General features: G+C 46.3%; 4 protein-coding genes across 4 annotated transcripts in view; 2 read left to right on the top strand and 2 right to left on the bottom strand.

The window, feature by feature from the left end:
* The first annotated feature begins 1,698 nt into the window (after nt 1–1,698).
* On the top strand, nt 1,699–9,024 carry LOC115183320 (transitional endoplasmic reticulum ATPase). Its single transcript, XM_029744650.1, has 5 exons — nt 1,699–1,778; nt 5,603–5,732; nt 6,939–7,097; nt 7,781–7,932; nt 8,057–9,024. Exons 1-5 carry the CDS (start codon nt 1,699–1,701, stop codon nt 8,148–8,150), a joined length of 615 nt encoding a protein of 204 aa, XP_029600510.1. The 3' UTR covers nt 8,151–9,024.
* A 4,265-nt stretch (nt 9,025–13,289) lies between these two features.
* On the top strand, nt 13,290–17,206 carry LOC115183314 (NADH dehydrogenase [ubiquinone] 1 beta subcomplex subunit 7). Its single transcript, XM_029744643.1, has 3 exons — nt 13,290–13,570; nt 14,668–14,836; nt 17,024–17,206. The coding sequence occupies exons 1-3, from the start codon at nt 13,459–13,461 to the stop codon at nt 17,106–17,108; spliced, it is 366 nt and encodes a 121-aa protein (XP_029600503.1). The 5' UTR covers nt 13,290–13,458; the 3' UTR covers nt 17,109–17,206.
* On the bottom strand, nt 15,035–15,882 carry LOC115183313 (uncharacterized). The gene is made up of 2 exons (XM_029744642.1): nt 15,375–15,882; nt 15,035–15,324 (listed from the first exon to the last, which is right to left on the bottom strand). Exons 1-2 carry the CDS (start codon nt 15,833–15,835, stop codon nt 15,120–15,122), a joined length of 666 nt encoding a protein of 221 aa, XP_029600502.1. The 5' UTR covers nt 15,836–15,882; the 3' UTR covers nt 15,035–15,119.
* Nucleotides 17,207–18,557: 1,351 nt separating the features above from the next.
* LOC115183312 (very-long-chain enoyl-CoA reductase) overlaps nt 18,558–19,066 on the bottom strand; it is an 18,894-nt gene continuing 18,385 nt past the window's right edge. Inside the window, exon 12 of the mRNA XM_029744641.1 lies at nt 18,558–19,066. This exon is cut by the window's right edge and continues 148 nt beyond it. Coding sequence (XP_029600501.1) covers nt 19,041–19,066 — 26 coding nt within the window. The 3' untranslated portion in view covers nt 18,558–19,040.

The raw sequence follows: 19,066 nt of genomic DNA, 5'->3' as shown, positions 1-19,066 counted from the left end.
TATAGGAGCTACCAACAGGTAGAGGGATGTGGGGGGGGGGGGGTCTTTATTATAGGAGCTACCAACAGGTAGAAGGATGTGGGGGGGGGCTTTATTATAGGAGCTACCAACAGGTAAAGGGATGTGGGGGGGGGGTCTTTATTATAGGAGCTACCAACAGGTAGAGGGATGTGGTGGGGGTCTTTATTATAGGAGCTACCAACAGGTAGAAGGTTGTGGGGGGGGGGGGGGGGTGGGGGTCTTATTATATAGGAGCTACCAACAGGTAGAGGATGTGGGGGGGGGTTTATTATAGGAGCTACAACAGGTAGAAGGATGTGGGGGGGTTCTTTATTATAGGAGCTACCAACAGGTAGAAGGATGTGGGGGGGGTCTTTATATAGGAGCCTACCAACAGGTAGAGGATTGTGGGGGGGGTCTTTATTATAGGAGCTACCAACAGGTAGAGGGATGTGGGGGGGGGTCTTATTATAGGAGCTACCAACAGGTAGAAGGATGTGGGGGGGTCTTTATTATAGGAGCTACCAACAGGTAGAGGGATGTGGGGGGGGGCTTTATTATAGGAGCTACCAACAGGTAGAGGATGTGGGGGGGGTCTTTATTATAGGAGCTACCAACAGGTAGAAGGATGTGGGGGGGGGGTCTTTATTATAGGAGCTACCAACAGGTAGAAGGATGTGGGGGGGCTTTATTATAGGAGCTACCAACAGGTAGAGGGATGTGGGGGGGTCTTTATTATAGGAGCTACCAACAGGTAGAGGGATGTGGGGGGGGTCTTTATTATAGGAGCTACCAACAGGTAGAGGGATGTGGGGGGGGTCTTTATTATAGGAGCTACCAACAGGTAGAAGGATGTGGGGGGGGGTCTTTTATTATAGGAGCTACCAACAGGTAGAGGGATGTGGGGGGTCTTTATTATAGGAGCTACCAACAGGTAGAGGGTGTGGGGGGGTCTTATTATAGGAGCTACCAACAGGTAGAGGGATGTGGGGGGGTCTTTATTATAGGAGCTACCAACAGGTAGAGGGATGTGGGGGGGGTCTTATTATAGGAACTACCAACAGGTAGAGGGATGTGGGGGGGGTCTTTTATTATAGGAGCTACCAACAGGTAGAGGGATGTGGGGTTATAGGAGCTACCAACAGGTAGAGGGATGTGGGGGGGTCTTTATTATAGGAGCTACCAACAGGTAGAGGGATGTGGGGGGTCTTTATTATAGGAGCTACCAACAGGTAGAGGGATGTGGGGGGGTCTTTATTATAGGAGCTACCAACAGGTAGAAGGAAGTGGGGGGGTCTTTATTATAGGAGCTACCAACAGGTAGAGGGATGTGGGGGGGGTCTTTATTATAGGAGCTACCAACAGGTAGAAGGATGTGGGGGGGTCTTTATTATAGGAGCTACCAACAGGTAGAAGGATGTGGGGGGGGGGGTCTTTATTATAGGAGCTACCAACAGGTAGAAGGATGTGGGGGGGGGGGGGTCTTTATTATAGGAGCTACCAACAGGTAGAGGGATGTGGGGGGGTCTTTATTATAGGAGCTACCAACAGGTAGAAGGATGTGGGGGGGGGTCTTTATTATAGGAGCTACCAACAGGTAGAAGGATGTGGGGGGGGGGTCTTATTATAGGAGCTACCAACAGGTAGAGGGATGTGGGGGGGGGGTCTTTATTATAGGAGCTACCAACAGGTAGAGGGATGTGGGGGGGTCTTTATTATAGGAGCTACCAACAGGTAGAGGGATGTGGGGGTGTCTTTATTATAGGAGCTACCAACAGGTAGAGGGATGTGGGGGGGGCTTTATTATAGGAGCTACCAACAGGTAGAGGGATGTGGGGGGGGGGCTTTATTATAGGAGCTACCAACAGGTAGAGGGATGTGGGGGGGGGGGGGCTTATTATAGGAGCTACCAACAGGTAGAAGGATGTGGGGGGGGGGGTCTTTATTATAGGAGCTACTAACAGGTAGAAGGATGTGGGGGAGGGCTTTATTATAGGAGCTACCAACAGGTAGAAGGATGTGGGGGGGGGGGTCTTTATTATAGGAGCTACCAACAGGTAGAGGGATGTGGGGGGTAGTTTGTGTGTGTGTGTGGATGTCTCCTCCATCATTTTCACTCACTCAATTCAACCTTCATCCACACTACCCTCTCCACCCTCCCCTCCGTCCCTACTCTCACTCCTCCTCTCCCCATCCCTCGATTTACCACTCAACTCCCTAGACTCTGTTAACCTCCCCCTCCAGACCTGATATAATAGACTCTGCTATCCTCCCCCCTCCAGACCTGATATGATAGACTCTGTTATCCTCCCCGCCAGAACCTGATATGATATCAATAGACTCTGTTATCCTCCCCCCTCCAGGACATGATATAATAGACTCTGTTATCCTCCCCCTCCGACACCTTGATATAATAGAACTCTGCTATCCCTCCCCCTCCAGACCTGATATAATAGACTCTGTTATCCTCCCCCTCCAGACCTGATATAATAGACTCTGTTATCCTCCCCCTCCAGACCTGATATAATAGACTCTGTTATCCTCCCCCTCCAGACCTGATATAATAGACTCTGCTATCCTCCCCCTCCAGACCTGATATAATAGACTCTGTTATCCTCCCCCTCCAGACCTGATATAATAGACTCTGTTATCCTCCCCCTCCAGACCTGATATAATAGACTCTGTTATCCTCCCCCTCCAGACCTGATATAATAGACTCTGTTATCCTCCCCCTCCAGACCTGAATATAATAGACTCTGTTATCCTCCCCCTCCAGACCTGATATAATAGACTCTGTTATCCTCCCCTCCAGACCTGATATAATCGACTCTGTTATCCTCCCCCCTCCAGACCTGATATAATAGACTCTGTATCCTCCCCCTCCAGACCTGATATAATAGACTCTGTTATCCTCCCCCCTCCAGACCTGATATAATAGACTCTTTTATCCTCCCCCTCCAGACCTGATATAATAGACTCTGTTATCCTCCCCTCCATACCTGATATAATAGACTCTGTTATCCTCCCCCTCCCAGACCTGATATAATAGACTCTGTTATCCTCCCCCTCCAGACCTGATATAATAGACTCTTTTATCCTCCCCCTCCAGACCTGATATAATAGACTCTGTTATCCTCCCCCTCCAGACCTGATATAATAGACTCTGTTATCCTCCCCCTCCAGACCTGATATAATAGGCCCTGTTATCCTCCCCCTCCAGACCTGATATAATAGACTCTGTTATCCTCCCCCTCCAGACCTGATATAATAGACTCTGTTATCCTCCCCCTCCAGACCTGATATAATAGACTCTGTTATCCTCCCCCTCCAGACCTGATATAATAGACTCTGTTATCCTCCCCCTCCAGACCTGATATAATAGACTCTGTTATCCTCCCCCTCCAGACCTGATATAATAGACTCTGTTATCCTCCCCTCCAGACCTGATATAATAGACTCTGTTATCCTCCCCCTCCAGACCTGATATAATAGACTCTGTTTTCCTCCCCCTCCAGACCTGATATAATAGACTCTGTTATCCTCCCCCTCCAGACCTGATATAATAGACTCTGTTATCCTCCCCCTCCAGACCTGATATAATAGACTCTGCTATCCTCCCCCTCCAGACCTGATATAATAGACTCTGTTATCCTCCCCCCTCCAGACCTGATATAATAGACTCTGCTATCCTCCCCCTCCAGACCTGATATAATAGACTCTGTTATCCTCCCCCTCCAGACCTGATATAATAGACTCTGTTATCCTCCCCCTCCAGACCTGATATAATAGACTCTGCTATCCTCCCCCTCCAGACCTGATATAATAGACTCTGCTATCCTCCCCCTCCAGACCTGATATAATAGACTCTGTTATCCTCCCCCTCCCAGACCTGATATAATAGACTCTGCTATCCTCCCCCTCCAGACCTGATATAATAGACTCTGCTATCCTCCCCCTCCAGACCTGATATAATAGACTCTGCTATCCTCCCCCTCCAGACCTGATATAATAGACTCTGTTATCCTCCCCCTCCAGACCTGATATAATAGACTCTGTTATCCTCCCCCCTCCAGACCTGATATAATAGACTCTGTTATCCTCCCCCTCCAGACCTGATATAATAGACTCTGTTATCCTCCCCTTCCAGACCTGATATAATAGACTCTGTTATCCTCCCCCCCTCCAGACCTGATATAATAGACTCTGCTATCCTCCCCCTCCCCCTCCAGACCTGATATAATAGACTCTGCTATCCTCCCCCTCCAGACCTGATATAATAGACTCTGTTATCCTCCCCCCTCCAGACCTGATATAATAGACTCTGTTATCCTCCCCCCTCCAGACCTGATATAATAGACTCTGTTATCCTCCCCCCTCCAGACCTGATATAATAGACTCTGTTATCCTCCCCCCTCCAGACCTGATATAATAGACTCTGTTATCCTCCCCCTCCAGACCTGATATAATAGACTCTGCTATCCTCCCCCTCCAGACCTGATATAATAGACTCTGTTATCCTCCCCCTCCAGACCTGATATAATAGACTCTGCTATCCTCCCCCTCCAGACCTGATATAATAGACTCTGTTATCCTCCCCCTCCAGACCTGATATAATAGACTCTGTTATCCTCCCCCTCCAGACCTGATATAATAGACTCTGTTATCCTCCCCCTCCAGACCTGATATAATAGACTCTGTTATCCTCCCCCTCCAGACCTGATATAATAGACTCTGTTATCCTCCCCCTCCAGACCTGATATAATAGACTCTGTTATCCTCCCCCTCCAGACCTGATATAATAGACTCTGCTATCCTCCCCCTCCAGACCTGATATAATAGACTCTGCTATCCTCCCCCTCCAGACCTGATATAATAGACTCTGTTATCCTCCCCCTCCAGACCTGATATAATAGACTCTGTTATCCTCCCCCTCCAGACCTGATATAATAGACTCTGTTATCCTCCCCCTCCAGACCTGATATAATAGACTCTGCTATCCTCCCCCTCCAGACCTGATATAATAGACTCTGCTATCCTCCCCCTCCAGACCTGATATAATAGACTCTGCTATCCTCCCCCTCCAGACCTGATATAATAGACTCTGCTATCCTCCCCCTCCAGACCTGATATAATAGACTCTGTTATCCTCCCTGTACCAGACCTGATATAATAGACTCTGTTATCCTCCCCCTCCAGACCTGATATAATAGACTCTGTTATCCTCCCCCTCCAGACCTGATATAATAGACTCTGTTATCCTCCCCCTCCAGACCTGATATAATAGACTCTGTTATCCTCCCCCTCCAGACCTGATATAATAGACTCTGCTATCCTCCCCCTCCAGACCTGATATAATAGACTCTGTTATCCTCCCCCTCCAGACCTGATATAATAGACTCTGTTATCCTCCCCCTCCAGACCTGATATAATAGACTCTGTTATCCTCCCCCTCCAGACCTGATATAATAGACTCTTTATCCTCCCCCTCCAGACCTGATATAATAGACTCTGTTATCCTCCCCCTCCAGACCTGATACAATAGACTCTGCTATCCTCCCCCTCCAGACCTGATATAATAGACTCTGTTATCCTCCCCCTCCAGACCTGATATAATAGACTCTGCTATCCTCCGTCCAGGGAGGCTGGATCAGCTCATCTACATCCCTCTACCAGACACAGCCTCCCGTACCGCCATCCTCAACGCCAACCTACGCAAGTCCCCCATCGCCAGAGTCAGTACACACACACACACACATAGACACACACACACACAGACACATATAGACACACACACATAGACACACATAGACACACACAGACATAGACACACATAGACACACACACATAGACACTGTCGTGTCTTTGGCTATGCCGGATTAAGTGATATGACATTCTCTTCTATAAAATCATTTCTCTGTAATTAATATTACCTGATTGAGCTAGTCATGTAAATGTAATTAACTAGAAAGTCGGGGCACCACGAAAGAGTATTTATAGAGCTGTTATCTTCCGAATAAACTCGTAAAGACCTAGTAATATTTTACATCGATAGCAGTCAATATTAATCGTCACCTTATTTCAGTCTCATCTGAAAGTTGTAAATTCTTGGTTATCTTCACGAACCCTGGCTAAGAAGTTGAATCAGCAATACAAAATTGGGTTTAATTATTTATTTATTAAATACCTAAATAATCACACAGAATTACATATACACTGAATGCAAATTATGTCATACAGAAAACGTCCCTGGTGGACGGAGCCGACATGACGGCTGGTTACACAAAGGAAAGGGGGTTGGGTTTGAGTGAAAGAGCGGGAAGACTTAGGAACAAACAAACAGCAGCTATGCTATCGTAAATACATTATCTTATGCATTACTAAATTACCGCCCATTATTTGGAAAAGGAAAATGCAATAAATATTTACTCTGAGCTGCGCTCCGGTAGGTTGGTCGTAGATGCTGGCCGTGTTGCCCAACAGAGATCTTGCTGTCCTCGGAAGAATATCTCTGGTGGTAAATGGGATACGCTGTAGTATCAACATAGTACGTTGTAGTCGTTGTGTGTTAGATTGGATACTTAGTCTGTCCTTTCCCCCCACCGTTTGATGTTCCCAGACTCTCTATGTTTAACAAAGGCTATTCAAGAGTCCTTCAGTAGAGTCAGAGAGAGAGGGGAAGGGAGAAAGGTATTTATGGGGGGGGTCATAAACCTTACCCACAGGCCAACGTCATGACAACACATATAGACACACACAGACACACATAGACACACACACACATACACACACGCACACACACACACACACACATAGACACATAAACATAGACACACACGGGCACACGATGATGATGATAATAATAATGAACTATTTTTGTCTCTCCCCTTTCTTCCTCTCTCTCTCCCCCCTCTCCTCTCACAACGACACACACACACCAGGATGTAGACCTGCCCTACCTGTCTGGTATCACCCAGGGTTTCAGTGGGGCAGACCTGACAGAGATCTGCCAGAGGGCCTGTAAGCTGGCCATCAGAGAGGCCATAGAGGCTGAGATCAAAGCAGAGCGCCAGAGGCAGACCCACCCAGGCACCGCCATGGTGAGACGGACGGACGGACAGACTGCTGTTACACCACCAACACTGCAGCTCAAACACACACTATAGCTATGGTCAGATTGACAGACAGACAGATAGACAGACTGCTGTTACACCACTAACACTGCAATACCATATGTCTGGCAGACGGGCAGACGGACGAATGGACGGACGGACAGACGGACGGCCGGATGGACAGACAGAGAGGCGGACGGACGGACGGACAGAGAGACGGACGGGCGGACGGAGAAAGAGACAGAGGGATGGACAGAGGGACAGACAGACAGAGAGAGGGACAGATGGACAGACAGAGAGAGGGACAGATAGATAGATAGACAGACAGATAGACAGAGACAGACAGACATAGAGACAGACAGAGAGAGACAGACAGACAGAGAGAGGGACAGATAGACAGATAGACAGCCAACACTCCCAGCTGTTACACAACCAACACCGCATCTCACATACAGTACATCACACACTGTATTTCACACACTGTCTACCTCACACATTTAACCTTGTATACACAAGGCACACACACACACACCCAACCAATACACCAATATTATGTAACTTTACACCCATCCAACCTCTCTCTCCTGCCCTCTCTCTCTCTCTCTCTCTCTGTCTCCCCTTTCCCCTCTCTCTCTCTTTCTGCCCCTCTCCTCCTCTCTCTCTCTCTCCAGGATGAGGACTGTGACCCTGTTCCAGAGATCAGGAAGGATCACTTTGAGGAGGCCATGAGGTTCGCCCGGCGCTCCGTCAGCGACAACGATATCAGGAAGTATGAGATGTTCGCCCAGACACTACAGCAGAGCAGAGGCTTTGGGAACTTCAGGTATGTACTGGGCTGGCGCGCACACACACACACACACACACACACACACACACACACACACACACACACACACACACACATACACACACACACTTCTCTTACACTGACCTCTCTCTCTCCTCAGGTTCCCCTCTGGCTCTCAGTCCGGAGGTCAAGGATCGGGGTCGGGGTCAGGGGGGCAGTTCAGAGACGAGGTAGAGGACGACCTCTACCAGTGAGAAGGAAGACTTGTAATCCTGGAGACTATCACCTCTACCACACCTGCCTGCATATGATGTGGAACTCTGGATCAATTAGATTGTTGTGGGAATCAAATATGGACAGAATAACTTTTAACAGCACATAACGTTTCTGCTTCTCAGCTTACCGGTGTAGTCTTAAACGTTTCTCATAATAACTGCTGCGTCATAATAACTGCTGCGTCATAATAACTGGTGCATCATAATAACTGCTGCGTCATAATAACTGCTGCGTCATAATAACTGGTGCATCATAATAACTGGTGCATCATAATAACTGCTGCATCATAATAACTGCTGCATTATAATAACTGGTGCATCATAATAACTGGTGCGTCATAATAACTGCTGCATCATAATAACTGCTGCGTCATAATAACTGCCGCGTCATAATAACTGCCGCATCATAATAACTGGTGCATCATAATAACTGGTGCGTCATAATAACTGCTGCATCATAATAACTGCTGCATCATAATAACTGGTGCATCATAATAACTGCTGCGTCATAATAACTGCTGCATCATAATAACTGCTGCATCATAATAACTGGTGCATCATAATAACTGCTGCGTCATAATAACTGCTGCATCATAATAACTGCTGCATCATAATAACTGGTGCGTCATAACAACTGGTGCGTCATAACTGCTGCATTTGAGGAATCGAGAGTGTTTGTTTTTTCTTGGAAGAATCATTTGTAAAAGCTGGATGATCAAAGTACAATGAATATAACTGTGAATGATGATTGTTGTTGTCGTGTTTGAGCTGGTCATCATGGAAGGAATGCTGATTGAAATCTGAAATGTAATCAATTGAGTGTTTTGCTATTAAAACAACTGTCACATAATAATATCCATCCATTTTCATTGTTAATAGAAGAAGCTACTGTAAACAGTAGACTAGGTTACTGGGGGGGTCCATTGAGAGGGCAAGATCGAGTCAAAAATGATCATAAGGAGACCAATACGGAAGAGGAAAGGAATGGAGGGAAAAAGAGAGGCAGAGGAGGTGGAAGAGGGTGAGGGAGGGAAGAGGGTGAGGGAGGGAAGAGGGTGAGGGAGGGAAGAGGGTGAGGGAGGAAGAGGGTGAGGGAGGAAGAGGGTGAGCTTGAATTGGTTGAAGATGGCAAAAGAAGGGAGATGGTTTGTCGACGAATGGTAGAAAGTATAAGCAGCGTGAGCAGTAAGCCGGATCGAAGACAGGAAGAGAAATGGAAGTGAATTAGTGCGAATTATAGGAGGTGGCCGGTGTGGTGAAGTTCTCGGAGCCTGAGGCTTGCACCGATGGTCAGGATAAAGATGAGTCTGTGATGGTAGGAGTGAAATGTTTGGAGAAAGTGGACCCCTGTCTTTTGGCTGATCCATATGTGGTTTCAGAGTGGGTGAAAACAGAGTTGGGTGCTGTGGAATTGGTGAGAGTAACCAGAAGTGGTGTTATGATAATTGTTTGTGTTTCTGCTGGTCAGAGGGATCAGGCGCTCCGTGTAACATGAATGGGGACATGAGATGTGAATTGTTTTGCTCTAAAGAAAAGGGCACCATTGAAAGGAGTGATTACAGGGGTAGCGGTAAATATGAAAGTGGACAAACTAAAGGTGAAAATTCCCGGTGCTTGTGATGCTCGTCGTTTGGTGCGATGCAGAAAGGGTGGCGTGAGTGGTGAAACAGAAGAGTCATAATCTGTCCTTTTGAGTTTTGATGTTGAGTCATTCCCCGACAAAGTGATGTCAGCATATACAAGTTATCCTGTATGAGCTTTTGTGCCTAATCCATTACGTTGTTACAGGTGTCAAGCTTCTGGGCATGTGGCAGCAGTGTGTAGGAGGGAGGTTCCTAGGTGTGAGAAATGTGCAAAAGGGCATGAGACAAAGGAATGTGCAGCATTTGGGAAAGTAGTGGTATGTGTTAATTGTAGGGGTGCCCATGGGGCTTGGGGATCAGACATGTCCGGTGCGAGAGAGGCAGATTGAGGTTTCCAGGGTTAGAGTAGTACAGAGGGTATCATATGCTGAGGCACAGTAGCGGTGCATGGGTAAAATCACTGAGGAAGCCAAGCCAGTAAAAAAACATTATTACAACCTATGTTGTGATAATTCGTTGTTTGCTTTATAACCCATTCGTTCATACACCACCATGACATACAATAAGGCCATGACAACAAAATGACAACAGTCACACAGTGGCGGAAAATAAATGAAACTACACATTCGTTTGATTCCTCACAAAACCGGAGAGCAACATCTGTCCAAGGGAATTCCACAAAGCAATAAAAAATATTTGAACAGGAATTCCACAAAGCAAATATTGCATGTAACAAACAGTTACATGACATACAGCATGGTCCAGCAAGTTAATGTTTTCTACAGTTTACTAAACCACTACTGATTTAGAACCATGAAGTTACCTCAAGTCAGCACAAAGACAACAGGAGCACTGCCTCCGCTATTCCAGCACCATTTACACTTAAACATTTAAATATCATCAAATCAACTAGGCTATAATACAGTGAAAACAAACTTAAAGATACCAAAACAATTTAGTCCAATCAGTGTTGCTAAATATCATGTGGCTTCCCATGGTACTGATTTCAGTCTGTGTGTGTGCGTGCGTGTGCGTGCAAGTAAAAAAATAAATAATTGTTGAACACCTATGCCATCCTCCTCTCTTTCATCTTGGAAAAACGTTCTATGCCTCTGTCATACAGTATGATTTTAGTTTTCGTTGTCATAGGCTACCAAGCTAAAATGCTTGCTAGCTTGACTTCCTCGCATGGGCAACAATCATCTCAGCCCAGTGGCACAATATATGCATTCATGGTTAGATAAGAATCGGCGTCATAATCATTGGCCTGTACAGAGAATTAAGTCAAAACCACTAGTCCAAATTCCCATCTCCATCCATTGCTTAGGAAAGGGCAGGTTTAGCAAAAAAAAAAGTGTTTTGTTGCTTTGGATGTGATTTGATTGGTGTGAAACCAAATCCAAACTGGCCTTCCTTGGGGGGCGTTTTGCTGCGCTTGGACAACACACAGTTGAGCTCAGCTCAATGCTGATTGGACAATTATTTTATATATTTTTTTATCAAGGGAGGCAAAACGCTTGCTGGCATCAATCAATCAACTGCTACGGCGGCAACATGTTATACTCATTTGGTCCAAACAGCATCAGATACAGTGGGGGAAAAAAGTATTTGATCCCCTGCTGATTTTGTACGTTTGCCCACTGACAAAGAAAGGATCAGTCTATAATTTTAATGGTAGGTTTATTTGAACAGTGAGAGACAGAATAACAACAAAAATATCCAGAAAAACGCATGTCAAAAATGTTATACATTGATTTGTATTTTAATGAGGGAAATAAGTATTTGACCCCCTCTCAATCAGAAAGATTTCTGGCTCCCAGGTGTCTTTTATACAGGTAACAAGCTGAGATTAGGAGCACACTCTTAAAGGGAGTGCTCCTAACCGCAGCTTGTTACCTGTAAAAAATACATCTGTCCACAGAAGCAATCAATCAATCAGATTCCAAACTCTCCACCATGGCCAAGACCAAAGAGCTCTCCAAGGATGTCAGGGACAAGATTGTAGACCTACACAAGGCTGGAATGGGCTACAAGACCATCGCCAAGCAGCTTGGTGAGAAGGTGGCAACATTTGGTGCGATTATTCGCAAATGGAAGAAACACAAAAGAACTGTCAATATCCCTCGGCCTGGGGCTCCATGCAAGATCTCACCTCGTGGAGTTGCAATGATCATGAGAATGGTGAGGAATCAGCCCAGAACTACACGGGAGGATCTTGTCAATGATCTCAAGGCAGCTGGGACCATAGTCACCAAGAAAACAATTGGTAACACACTACGCCGTGAAGGACTGAAATCCTGCAGCGCCCGCAAGGTCCCCCTGCTCAAGAATACATATACATGCCCGTCTGAAGTTTGCAAATGAACATCTGAATGACTCAGAGGACAACTGGTGAAAGTGTTGTGGTCAGATGAGACCAAAATGGAGCTCGTTGACATCAACTCAACTCGCCGTGTTTGGAGGAGGAGGAATGCTGCCTATGACCCCAAGAACACCATCTCCACCGTCAAACATGGAGGTGGAAACATTATGCTTTGGGGGTGTTTTTCTGCTAAGGGGACAGGACAACTTCACTGCATCAAAGGGACGATGGACGGGGCCATGTACCGTCAAATCTTGGTTGAGAACCTCCTTCCCTCTGCCAGGGCATTGAAAATGGGTCGTGGATGGGTATTCCAGCATGACAATGACCCAAAACACACTGCCAAGGCAACAAAGGAGTGGCTCAAGAAGAAGCACATTAAGGTCCTGGAGTGGCCTAGCCAGTCTCCAGACCTTAATCCCATAGAAAATCTGTGGAGGGAGCTGAAGGTTCGAGTTGCCAAACATCAGCCTCGAAACCTTAATGACTTGGAGAAGATCTGCAAAGAGGAGTGGGACAAAATCCCTCCTGAGATGTGTGCAAACCTGGTGGCCAACTACAAGAAACGTCTGACCTCTGTGATTGCCAACAAGGGTTTTGCCACCAAGTACCAAGTCATGTTTTGCAGAGGGGTCAAATACTTATTTCCCTCATTAAAATGCTAATCATTTTATAACATTTTTGACATGCGTTTTTCTGGATTTTTTTGTTGTTATTCTGTCTCTCACTGTTCAAATAAACCTACTATTAAAATTATGGACTGATCATTTCTTTATTAGTGGGCAAATGTACAAAATCAGCAGGGGATCAAATACTTTTCCCCCCCACTGTACATGGGTTACACATACTGAGACAGAGAGGCACTGTTTCCCTCGCTCTGATGATTTCTCCGGTGAGACTCAGCCACTTGCGAATTGAATGTAAATTATGAAAACACAGAGAGAAATTATTTTATAATTGTTAAACATTTTTGGGTCAAATATTTAGGGAAGGTTGACATCCCTCTGCATATATGAAAATACACCATAGCTGAGGCAGATGGGTTGAAGGGGAAGGATATTGAGAGGATTCGTGTGAGTATGGATGCCAACCGCCATCGAAGAAGAGGAACAATAGCGCTTGGTGGAACCAATGTCACGCATGGTGCTATGACCGGGGAGGTGTTTCACTCTGGTACGGCTCGACTTGTTTATTTCCGTTGCAGAAAGGAAGTAGCTCGGTGGGTCTTGTGGAGGTGACCGAATGGCAGATTTATTCTGTCAATCTTGAATTAGTTCTCTCCCAGAGTCGTAGGAAACACCGATTATTTTATTTTCATTGTGGAAAAAATACCGTTAGCACCATGGGAGCTCACCTCGCGCGGCGGTATATCACCGAGACGGAGACCGAGCCTGACCCTGCGAAACCGTTTGGCTTTGACCCCGAATTCGGCTTCGATGAGAGGAAAGAGAGAGGTTTGTGTTGTTGAGTCTGTTTTGGTCCGACCGTGTGACCGTACAGGGGTATGCTTGCAATGTGTCTGCTGGTGGGCTCTTGTCATGTCCATGGAAAGTAAAGTCTGCTAGCAAGCTAACTGCAACTAGTAGTGGCTAGTTAACGTTACCCAAATTTAGCTAGCATGATATGTTCCCTATTAAATATAACTTGAGTATTTCGCCCCCTTTCCATTTGTGTAAAGTGTTTATTTTAATTAATGAAACTGTCAGTTCAGAGCAATATGGTTTGGAACAGATATTCCCCGTCCTGTCAAATTCATAGTCATAAATCCCAGGTGCATCTCAATAATTCAATGTCTTCCTCTCCTCGTCTCCTTTCCTTACTCTGTGAAAGAGTAGTTGCTTGCCAACAGTACACGCATTCCTCGCATATACATATAATGCATTATGGAACATGCAAGGCTTCACTTATACACATCTCAGGACAGCCTAGTCCTTTCTTTGTTGACAGTTTTCATTTTGTGTGTGTGTCCCCTAGTAGAGATGATGGCCTCCCCCATTAACCCCTGGTGTAACATGTTTCTTGTCTCCCTGGTAGAGATGATGGCCTCCCCCATTAACCCCTGGTGTAACATGTTTCTTGTCCCCCTGGTAGAGATGGTGGCCTCACCCATTAACCCCTGGTGTAACATGTTATCTTGTTCCCCTAGTAGAGATGATGGCCTCCCCCATTAACCCCTGGTGTAACATGTTATCTTGTCCCCCTAGTAGAGATGATGGCCTCCCCCATTAACCCCTGGTGTAACATGTTTCTTGTCCCCCTGGTAGAGATGGTGGCCTCACCCATTAACCCCTGGTGTAACATGTTTCTTGTCCCCCTGGTAGAGATGGTGGCCTCACCCATTAACCCCTGGTGTAACATGTTGTCTTGTCTCCCTGGTAGAGATGGTGGCCTCACCCATTAACCCCTGGTGTAACATGTTATCTTGTCTCCCTGGTAGAGATGGTGGCCTCACCCATTAACCCTTGGTGTAACATGTTTCTTGTCCCCCTGGTAGAGATGGTGGCCTCACCCATTAACCCCTGGTGTAACATGTTTCTTGTCCCCCTGGTAGAGATGGTGGCCACCCAGGCCCAGATGAACCTGGCCCAGGTCCCTGTACTCCAGAGGGACTACTGCGCCCACCACCTCATCAAGCTCATGAAGTGTAAGAGGGACAACTGGCCCAACTTCCTGGCCTGTAAACACGAGAGACACGACTGGGACTACTGCGAGCACCAGGAGTAAGTATCACCTGGTTCTAGGTGTAGGTCGAGGTTTAGCAGCACATGGAGTTTCTTTCTGGCTTTCCTGGACACACTTTATGGTTGCATTCCAGCCAGGGTTTTGAGTTTAAATCCCACTGGGTTCATGTCCAATGTTCCCTGTTTAAATCCCACTGGGGTCATGTCCAATGTTCCCTGTTTAAATCCCACTGGGGTCATGTCCAAGGGGTCATGTCCAATGTTCCCTGTTTAAATCCCACTGGGGTCATGTCCAATGTTCCCTGTTTAAATCCCACCGGGGTCATGTCCAAGGGGTCATGTCCAATGTTCCCTGTTTAAATCCCACTGGGGTCATGTCCAATGTTCCCTGTTTAAATCCCACTGGGGTCATGTCCAATGTTCCCTGTTTAAATCCCACTGGGGTCATGTCCAATGTTCCCTGTTTAAATCCCACTGGGGTCATGTCCAATGTTCCCTGTTTAAATCCCACTGGGGTCATGTCCAATGTTCCCTGTTTAAATCCCACCGGGGTCATGTCCAAGGGGTCATGTCCAATGTTCCCTGTTTAAATCCCACTGGGGTCATGTCCAATGTTCCCTGTTTAAATCCCATTGGGGTCATGTCCAATGTTCCCTGTTTAAATCCCACTGGGGTCATGTCCAATGTTCCCTGTTTAAATCCCACTGGGGTCATGTCCAATGTTCCCTGTTTAAATCCCACTGGGGTCATGTCCAATGTTCCCTGTTTAAATCCCACTGGGGTCATGTCCAATGTTCCCTGTTTAAATCCCACTGGGGTCATGTCCAATGTTCCCTGTTTAAATCCCACTGGGGTCATGTCCAATGTTCCCTGTTTAAATCCCAGTGGGGTCATGTCCAATGTTCCCTGTTTAAATCCCAGTGGGGTCATGTCCAATGTTCCCTGTTTAAATCCCACTGGGGTCATGTCCAATGTTCCCTGTTTAAATCCCACTGGGGTCATGTCCAATGTTCCCTGTTTAAATCCCACTGGGGTCATGTCCAATGTTCCCTGTCATTTTTTGGAGCACTGAGCAGAAACTTGAACTTTCTGTGCAACTTCCGGCGTGCGTTTAGTGAACACATGACCCCAGTACCATCAGTTTTAGACAGTAGCCAATAGGCTGTACCATCAGTTTTAGACAGTAGCCAATAGGCTGTACCATCAGTTTTAGACAGTAGCCAATAGGCTGTACCATCAGTTTTAGACAGTAGCCAATAGGCTGTACCATCAGTTTTAGACAGTAGCCAATAGGCTGTACCATCAGTTTTAGACAGTAGCCAATAGGCTGTACCATCAGTTTTAGACAGTAGCCAATAGGCTGTACCATCAGTTTTAGACAGTAGCCAATAGGCTGTACCATCAGTTTTAGACAGTAGCCAATAGGCTGTACCATCAGTTTTAGACAGTAGCCAATAGGCTATTTTGCATAATGTAGTCCTATCAGTGACCTCTATACCAATAGAGAAAATCCCAGAACATTTTCACATGGAAATTGCTTTTGATTTCTATGATATAACCTATAGGTGGGGTTCAATGCAGACCTACAGTAACCTATAGGTGGGGTTCAATGCAGGCCTACAGTAACCTATAGGTGGGGTTCAATGTAGGCCTACAGTAACCTATAGGTGGGGTTCAATGCAGGCCTACAGTAACCTATAGGTGGGGTTCAATGCAGGCCTACAGTAACCTATAGGTGGGGTTCAATGCAGGCCTACAGTAACCTATAGGTGGGGTTCAATGCAGGCCTACATTCCATGAGACTCTGCCTACAACAAAATCAGACTCAATCTTGCAAAGTTAAGATGTGTTTGGTTGCGTTGAAAAGGGGCTGTTTCAATCAGAGAGAGAAACGTTGATCAATATAGTCCAAACTAATGGGGGTAAAGTCCCATCTCCTGAGTCTGGCTGGCATTTCTTCTGCTCTGCTGTCCTGGAGGAGGTGAGTGGCCGCGCACAGCTTAGAGGGAACAGGAAGTTGATTTGACAGTGGTCATGTGGCTTTCGATTAAAGTGCAAAATGGCATGTATTGTTATCAAAGAGTTGTTGCATGTGTCTGAGATGGTCACATGTCTATAGATTTGTCAGACTTGTTGTAGTTGCACTGCCATCTGAGGTCCTTTACCATCAAATCCACTCTCTTTGTGTGTGTGTGTGTGTGTGTGTGTGTGTGTGTGTGTGTGTAGCTACGTGATGCGTATGAAGGAGTATGAGCGGGAGCGACGGCTGCAGATGAGGAAGAAGAGGGTGGAGGAAGCCCAGGCAGCTTGAGCTTCATCATCATGGCCTCTAACCCCCCAACCCCTCTGTGTACATACCTGCTGCTCTCCACAATAAAGACCTTTTGAGCTCCACTACTCTACCACTGAGCATCTGTCTCTGTTTCTTTCTTGCTACGTTACGAGCCTGGGAACCAAACGTGGAGGGACCTACCCCAATTTGTCCAATAGAAACACTTGTGTTGAATACACCCCAGGTAGTAGGAGGGGTGTGCATCATAGCAGGGTCTGAGCCAGCTATCTGACAGTGGTTTGTCGATAATGCAGCTTTTAAAGGCGACGTTCCCGTGTTTGTAGTAGAGATCTCACTCACGGTGAACACTGCATATGTCGGCTCAATCGGAAAATTGCCTTTAAAAGCGGCATTGTCGACAACCCGCGGTCTAACTGAATCCCGGCCAAACATTTAGGCCTGGATTCAATCAGATCGCGTGCCAACCAGCGTTGGCCGGATCCACATAGCTGATGGAGGTGTAACTGCAGCAGGAGCTGACAAATCAGAGGCTGCTATTGACAAACCCCTTATTATCTGTGCTGTGTTAGAAGTTCAAAACAGAGTTAGACAGTGTAGGCTCTCAGGGTCAAGAATAATGACTCTGTCAAACCATTGATGTTAGGCTAAGGAATGTTTTCATTTGAATGAGGGGATTTCTGCCTACCAGTCTAATTCAAGTGTTTCAACTTTAACACGGCTGAATGGGATTTTGTCACATCCAATGGCAGTGTCCGTGATAGCGTTAACCGACCTTATCGCGCGGCGCTGCTTGGGGATTTGACCTCTCTCAACGCAGTTCCACCTCTGTTATCGCCAGTTAATGCTGGATCTGAATCAAGGTTAGTTTGTTTCTTTATCACTAGCCCTGCCTGCGCTACGTTCAACGGGGTGAACAACTAGTCCAGGGCTGAGCGTCTCAGAGCTACTGATCTAGGATTAGGTTAGCCTTTTATTTCATAATGATTAGAAGAGGGGAGCTGATCCTAGATCATATGGACAGGTGCACTCTGTCAGTAGCTCTGCTACAATCTAGATCAACTGATCGACTAAAATCTGAATTTAGTTTCTCATTCCATCACAGGCTGGGATTAGACAGGCAGCTCAATTCTGATTTCCTCACTCATTTGAGCAATCAGGTCTGAAAACGATCTGTGATTGGTCAAAAGAACAATTTGTGTGGGGGGAATCACAATTGGTCTGCCTGTGTAAACGCAGCCTTAGAGATGCATTACATTTAGTGTTCTATTGTATCATATGGCCCCCATCTCCAGTGTGGTAACAGTGGTGTGTGTATTAGTCTCCGGTGTGTATTAGTCTCCAGTGTGGTAACAGTGGTGTGTATTAGTCTCCAGTCTGGAAACAGCGGTGTGTATTAGTCTCCAGTGTGGTAACAGTGGTGTGTATTAGTCTCCAGTGTGGTAACAGTCTATATCATCAGTACATAGATCCAACAAGACATGGTTTATCAACTAAATGACTTCTAATGAAAGTTCCAACAGAACGACCAAAAGTGTCTCATGGTTTACTTCCCATTTCTGATCAGGCTTTGGTATTGTTATACTTCCAAATATTTGAGTAAAAAAAAAAACACGAAAGTAACACAGAGCAGATAGGCCTACACCTTGTTACATCCCAAATGGCTCCCTAGCCCCTATGTAGTGCACTACTTTTGACCAGAGGGCCCTGTAGTGTACCATTTGAGAAACGCCAGACTGTCAGTCAGGTTATTAAACAGCCAAAACACTAAGAAAAATAACAATAGCCAATCAAAAGTGGGTTAAGGAGCGTTGTTAGGCAGAAACTTCTGTGCGGGAAAGCATAGTATAAGACAGTCTCCTCAAAATGTTTGGGGGGGGGTCAAGGGGGCAGGGTTCTCATTCCAGGTCAGTCCAGTGTAGGTTTGGGATGGAGGGGGGTCTCCATTCTCCTCTAGAGGACGAAGGGGAGGATGGGCG

Source organism: Salmo trutta, unplaced genomic scaffold (genome assembly GCF_901001165.1).
Source record: "Salmo trutta unplaced genomic scaffold, fSalTru1.1, whole genome shotgun sequence".
Taxonomy (NCBI): domain Eukaryota; kingdom Metazoa; phylum Chordata; class Actinopteri; order Salmoniformes; family Salmonidae; genus Salmo; species Salmo trutta.
The sequence above is the reverse complement of the archived record's forward strand: the minus strand, read 5'-3'. Positions and strand labels throughout refer to the sequence as shown.